Here is a 7,013-nt window from a genome sequence, read left to right as displayed (position 1 = left end):
AAAACTTTGGGGCCGTAATTTTGAAATTCTGTTCGGCTTGGTAAATAATTTGTCATTTTTTCAAACTGGTTCACTTGTTTATTCAATGCTTTATATATGTTTTATTCATTTTTTATATTAAGAGGTTCCAAAGTTTCATCGTGATTCCAAATCAAAATTGAAATCTACTCAATGTATTTCACCATGTGTAGCAGTATATAAGAGACCGAAGAAGAGATGGATGCAAATTAATCCTACTTTTATTTTTAAATTAAAATCAAATGTATGTTTTATATAGAAGATCACCGAATCAACTTTTTTCTTATTCCAATTGTATTCCCAAAAAAATCAGAAAACCAGAAAACAAGAATCTCAAAAATTAGAATGAAAAATTAGTTCATTAATTGGAGCGTGGTCGCTAAGTAGCCGGTGGATGCAAACAATCCAATTTATTTGAAATAAGCAAGATCCAACTCCACATCAAGTCATTAACCTTTCCGAAGTCGATAAATTTAGACCGAAATACTAAGATCATAAACTAAAAAAAGACACGAGTTTATTAATTTATAAAGAAAGATAAATCAAATACTAGATTACTTAAGAAGACGGTTAAAAAGTCGACAAACCGAAGCTTGGGCAGGTTAAGTTTTCGTACTGAGAGAAGGTATACTTGTCCGAATAATCGGCCAAGGAGCACCAGCCATCACAGCCTCTATCTCGTTTATCTCGCGTGGACACTTAGTCATGTTCACGCAACCATCGCAAGTAACATACTGCAAAGAATAACACACTTGACCGGTCAATTAAAATTCTTAATTTAATTTTGATTTTTCGGGTTTCGTGTATTTGTTCAGAGACGGAGTGAGAGTGCTTTTTTTTTTTTTAAATATTGAAGAAAGGTGAGCAAAGAAAAATTACCACATCGCTTTCAATTCGAACCCCGCCAAAGCCTCTAAACCTACTGATCTGGTCGCGGTTGAAATATTTCGACGTTCGTGTATTTTCCATTGCAGGAAGTAACAACGCGTCGATAAAATAACAACCGGGTTCCACCGTTATCACCTGCATTTTTAACATCTCAGGTCAATGCAATTACGGAAATAGGTTCGTCACTTTTAAGAATAAATCTGCTAATCGTATTTATCCGCTCATACGAGAGTATAAATTCAATTACATACCATCCCCTCCAAGAGTTGTCTACTCGTGCGCAGAGATTTCAGTCCAGCTTCTTTGGGTCTTTCCGCTCCCTACAACAGTTTGTAAATTTGAAAACAAAATAAGTTCGCAAACAGGCAATCGATCACTATTTAAAATGTAATAAAAAAAAAGGGCAAATTACGGCGACCCCCCTGAGTTATGATCAAATTACGTAACCCCCTTCTATTTGGATAATTAGAAGCCACCCCTCAACTATGCGTTATCTTACGAACATACCCCTCCAGAGGTAGATTTAGGGATGTCAAATTGGTAAAACCGAACCGAAATTTCAGTACGCCAACATTTCATACCGTTTACCGAACTGAATATACGGTTTAGTTCGGCAAATAACCAAATTACATAAATTTTATGTAAAAATATTTAAAAGGAGGGGGGTGGCTGTAATTACCCAAACAAAAGGGTTTTTTTTCGTAATTTGACCATACCTCAGGGAGTGGCCGTAATTTGCCCTAAAAAAAATTAATAAAAAAAAAAACTGTAAATAGAATTTGCACAACTACCTGTAGATAACCGCCAGGATCGTGAGTATCGATCCCCAATAGGTGTCCCAGCCCATGGGGCATAAAAACAGCACCCAGTCGCTCATTAACCATAGCATCGATTTCACTAGCAAGAAACAGAAGAGCCGTATCAAGAACCGAAATCTAGTTCTGCACCACTCTCTATACATAATATAAATTAATTTAAATAAAATACATACCCGAAAAGAAGGCGCTCTCCCTTCAGTGATTCCAAAATAGTTCTTTCAGCCAATCTGAGAATCGAGGAAAAATTATTTACTGCAGCCTTAGAAACAAGTTTTTTTTCATGAAATACAAATTGAGTTTCTTACTTGTGCATATCGACCCAGCTTACTCCAGGTCGCACATTGGATATGACAGCATCGTGTGCACGAAGGACAGCCTGAAAATGACGAAATACGACATATCAGTTCCCGAAGAAAAAGTATTTATTCGATCCTTTTTCCTACAAAACATCGTTAATATAGATGTTTGAGAGCTTCTCCATTAGTTAACCCTTGGAAATTACGAATACTTACATTATACACAATGGATTGATCCGTTGTAAATTTCCCATTGACCTGCGTTCACAAAAAGATTTAGTTTGAAATAGAATCGAGTGAAGACCACGGTTGTAGAGTAAAGCATGAAGACGACGAAAATATTAAATATATAACATAGCAAGGTAGATAATTTATCGTTTCTTGTCTTTATTCTACGGGGCTCAGTTATACTACGTAGAACTTTTTTATTCTACGGGGCATACCTCATATTATTAGCTTTTCGCAAAAAGTATGTGCAAATATTCAAGCGTGAGTTTGTGCGTATTTATCGAAGAAATTATTATAGAGATAGTTATGCTTACGGGGAAGGAACACGTTATGTCAGAACCATAAAAATGGTATTCAGCTCCCATGTCGAGTAACGCCATATCTCCATCTTCTAAAGTCTGAAAGGAAAAAGCAAACAAACAAACAAGTATAAACATTAGAATCGATTCGGCGCTTCATCTTCTGAAACAAACATTCCGTACGACAATTTTACTAATCGTTCTTCATTGGTCCATTAAATAAAAATAACAAAATAACAAAATAGTTGTGTGATGTGTAATGCTTCAGATGCAAGGGTAAAATTGTCAACGTACCTTGTCATTAGGAGCTGCTGCGTGACCATAGTGGAGTACAGCACTGTAACAAGAGAAATCGAACAATTATCTAAAACGCAAGCAGTGAATTCATAATTTATAGTCCTTAAGACAATTGTACATAGAAATAAAAAAATAGAAATAATTACGAAAGTGACATACCTGCTGTCACCGGTTGCACATATACATGTATACGAACAGTGTCTACAGCCACCGTACATGTATGTGTGATGAAGAAACAAGCTTTCTAATTGATACTCTTTCATACCTACTTTTGTTTTCCTCATAACCTACTCAAAAATACATATACCATGTCAACTAACTACATCCGTCAGACAAGTAGTCACACCCAAAAAAGAAAAAAGAAAAAAAAAATCAATTTACTCAAACGTTACTGAAATTATTTATAGCAAGACCCAACTCAACCAGCTTATTACAACTGGACCTTTTTTAAGACAAAACAACAGTGATGGAATGGCAATTCAATATGACGAGAGGAAGTGTAGTATTCGAATAGATTCGGAGGGTGACCCTAATTTCCTGATCATCAGATCAACATAACAGTAACTATAAACCTAAATAATGTTTGAGGAAAAAACAATGGCATGAAGAAAGTCAGTACAATCCATTGAATCACAAAGGAGATAGAAAACTAACACCCAGACCGTCAGAATAAGAACAACCTAAGATGCATATCTAAGACTGATATTTAACAAATATGTTACATGGAAAATCAGAACCAATTGATTCTCGTACGATAAATTTTCAAAACATTAAATAGAAACATAACATCCACCATCACAATAAGACAAAACTGACTTCCATATTCGAGACAGAAAAGTTCAAGAATGTTAACCTCAACGTGAGCTTCAGAGCTTATATCATTGGCAAACTGGATGAGAGAAAGCTCTAGCGCTGACTTTAAGACGCGGCATTCGGTCAAAATGGGATGTAAAGCATTTAGATCTGCTACAAAGTTGTCAATCCCCTGAGAAAATATATGCATTAAACCAACCATAAGCATTTAGATCTTCTACAAAGTTGTCGTTTATATATATATATATATATATTTGTATAAAAGTTTAATGACTAGAAATACATTTAATGTTTTTAGAAAATGAAATCAAAGCATAGTTGTAATTTGAAATACGAGATATCAACTTTCGAAATTTATTTTTTCAAAAATCGATCTTTCATCTTTGTTCTCCTAATATAAACATAAAATGCATATTTTATCATCTTTCATTAGTGCAATTATTTATATATCAGATAAATTTCTCCTATCATTGAGAATTCTCACAAAGCCCAAAATAGTTTGCATCAATACTCGGCGTGTGTTAAAATATAATTATTTTGATAGATAAAGTACTTGTCAAAAGAATATACAATAACAATTTAAATACTTAAGTATTATGAAATGAGACTGCAGTGTCATGGTCCGTCCGTTTTGGATCAAATTTTATAGCATTTAGGCCAAAGATGTTCTCACTAGAGCAAGACAACTAACAAACAAGACAAAACTCAAACTAGACCACTTGTGTAGATAGGGATATTGTAGAAATATGTAAGAAGTTGCCACCAAGTTGTAGATATTTCTACGAACTCCCTAGAGACCTCTACGTTTGGCCTTCTAGAATATACTCCAAAATATTTATTGAGCCACTTTCAACAGTAGGATTAAATCAATTACCAATATGCATTATGGGTTGAGGAGTATTTAACACGAGCAATATTTTAATTATAAACCTATCAAACAAACTAGTTAATAGTTAGAATGACAAATAAAGTTCATGTATTCGGTACGTAAAAACACAAGTAGTTTGTGATAAATTATCTTTATGAACAACACTTAGGGCCTCTGAAATCGCAGGATCGTAGTACATTTGTGTTTATTCAAATGGATCTAGTCGCTACGAGTACATAATAAAATTATTAACTCATTTATTAAGATGAAAAGATTGAATTACCTCAAAGTCTGCTGGTTTCGAATAGTTATTACTATCAGTATTGAGCCCATGCAGTAGATAGAGGGATGGTTTTCCTGATCCTTTGTATTGGTCGTGCAAAAGTTTTGAAATCTCGTCAGTATAATATACAGAACTAACCATGTATCTTTCCTGCAAAAGAGAGATATAAAAGCAATTTCAGCAAGTATGCTCAATTTGATTCATCTTTCCTTGAACTTTTGACAGTCACCTTGAAGTGGGACAATGGCTTAATTTCTCCCAACCAAACTGCATAGTCAGCAGGTAGTCTTGGTGCAAAAAGCATTGATTCCCCACTTGCTATATCCTTCATTCAGAAAAGAAAAAAAAGTGGTGAAACTTCAAAATTAGTTTTCTTTGATTGTTACCAAATTACATTAAGTTCCATTTAATCATGGTGACGCCAATATAATACCACTTTCTGAAAGATTTCAAACTGAATGAAAAGACAAGATGCAGTAAACTTACAATAGCTCCATAAAACCCTGGCTCTTTAACTCCAAACAAGTAAGCAAAGTAGCTCTCCTGTCTGGCATCAATAAAACTATCAATTAGTAACAACTGAGTCATAAAATAAGGTAATCAAAAAAAAAAAAAAAAAAGTAATCACCCAATACAATTTTCAGTTCAAAAAGAAGGAAACAAGATGTCAGTTAGAACACTTAAAAAGAAACAACCTCGTGACAAAAGAAAAAGGATTGTATATTTCAAGTCTCGACAAAAAAATGCATCTTGTTAGCACTGTAGCTTCAAAATTTTGTAACCAGGACATGGAAAAAGTATAATTTGGATAATCTACAGAAGTATATGACAAAAAAAAAAAATATTCTCATTAACAGCATATCTTTATCGTCAAGGGAAAAGATTGGCAATTCTCTGATAATTGGCAGATTTAGAGCTTTCTCTCACTATAACTAACCCTGCTAATGCACAATGCCAAGACACCAATATAGCCAGATAGAAAAATTCCATATAACCTCTAAACACTTGGAAGATCTAGCAATGGGCTAATGTTAATAACTTGATATTGGTTTGATTAGCACATAAATTCAATGATTTTATGTTGGTTTGACGGATTGGGAGCGAAGATATTAAGTGCCGGTTTTATTATTTGTGATCCAAAATCAGGGTTCCAAGAAACCAGACAACATACATATTTCCGTGTAGACTCAATTACAAATGAGTCTACAAGTTCCGAAACCTTATTGGAGTACATAAACCCCATCTCGGATAACATATCCTTTTGCCAATATGTGTTAGTATCTAAAACCACTTCTGGAACCCATATTTTTCCCTTCATAAACAGATGCACTTGTCACTCGTTACTATAAGAATGAATCCAATGGGGACAATTATTTTCATGAACTTATACAACAAGAATATAAGAGTTCAACAAATATCATGTGTTGGGATTAATTGCACATAGATACCTAGCCGTATTATTGTATCAACAATTCTCCCTTCCGAATATACATGCACAAGAAAAGAAAACAATTCATGTGATTGTTAATTGCATAATATAAATAAACAAAATAAAGTGTACCTAAACAATTCAATATGATCGGTGCAGTGCCGAGTCTGCTCTTCGCCACCCTATAAAATTGAAAATCCAATCAGACGAATATCAAAAGATATAATGAATATAAAGCGAAGATTGGAAAGAAAAAAACTAGAGAGAGAGAGAGAGAATTGGGAACCTGGAGGAATATGAAACCATGGAGAGGGCGAGAGGAGAGAGAGAGATGGTCGCGGAATGAATGTAAGAGCTTATTTCTGTTGAGAGCGTGCAACTCCATGGGCACATCCGTAGGAGAAAGAGAAGAGGGAGAAGCCATCATCGGAGGAGTTTTTTAGCATTGGGTCGCCTCGACTAAACTATCAACTGAAAGCTTTCGCCACGACTCTCTCTTTCGCTTTTTATTTGTAGGATACTTGATTCCACTTTGAACCCATATACTATAATATATTTTCACTCTTTAATCACTGTAAAAAATAAATAATATATTTTTATAATTGTTATTATTATTTTCATTTATTTAATGATCAATTTCATATTATGACAATTAGGTATATATATATTTTTTCGAAATGGGTCTGTATTATTAAATTTGTATAAATATTAATGTCGTTACCAATATCACTGATAAGTGTTCGTTTTCACGATTTTTAATTATCGAATCTTCGAGT

At 34.0% G+C, this 7,013-nt stretch overlaps 1 protein-coding gene across 2 annotated transcripts; it reads right to left on the bottom strand.

The window, feature by feature from the left end:
* Positions 1-409: 409 nt before the first annotated feature.
* On the bottom strand, positions 410-6,761 carry LOC105952862 (Metallopeptidase M24 family protein). 2 transcript variants are annotated; one of them, XM_012976444.2, is made up of 16 exons: positions 6,524-6,761; positions 6,370-6,419; positions 5,295-5,355; positions 5,038-5,133; positions 4,809-4,958; positions 3,698-3,829; positions 3,004-3,131; positions 2,842-2,884; positions 2,563-2,646; positions 2,237-2,278; positions 2,030-2,100; positions 1,898-1,951; positions 1,695-1,803; positions 1,158-1,226; positions 898-1,041; positions 410-752 (listed from the first exon to the last, which is right to left on the bottom strand). In XM_012976444.2, the coding sequence occupies exons 1-16, from the start codon at positions 6,662-6,664 to the stop codon at positions 621-623; spliced, it is 1,506 nt and encodes a 501-aa protein (XP_012831898.2). In that variant the 5' UTR covers positions 6,665-6,761; the 3' UTR covers positions 410-620. The 2 variants fall into 2 exon arrangements, with proteins under 2 accessions (XP_012831898.2, XP_012831899.2); XM_012976445.2 differs by having other exon boundaries at positions 1,698-1,803.
* Positions 6,762-7,013: the final 252 nt, after the last annotated feature.

The sequence above is a fragment of the Erythranthe guttata genome, chromosome 10 (assembly GCF_056151865.1).
Source record: "Erythranthe guttata isolate IM_541 chromosome 10, IM_541, whole genome shotgun sequence".
Classification (NCBI taxonomy): domain Eukaryota; kingdom Viridiplantae; phylum Streptophyta; class Magnoliopsida; order Lamiales; family Phrymaceae; genus Erythranthe; species Erythranthe guttata.
Note: the sequence above shows the minus strand (reverse complement) of the source record. Positions and strands in the feature narration are given on the sequence as shown.

Bases quoted from the DNA above. Each gene is read 5' to 3' on its own strand.
- LOC105952862 (XM_012976444.2), bottom strand. From the start codon at position 6,664: ATGATGGCTTCTCCCTCTTCTCTTTCTCCTACGGATGTGCCCATGGAG. The intron at 3,132-3,697 runs GTTAACATTCTT...ATTTTTGAGTAG, and splicing joins GCTCTGAAGCTCACGTTGAG to GTTATGAGGAAAACAAAAGT. The intron at 2,647-2,841 runs GTACGTTGACAA...TTTTCCTTTCAG, and splicing joins CAGCAGCTCCTAATGACAAG to ACTTTAGAAGATGGAGATAT.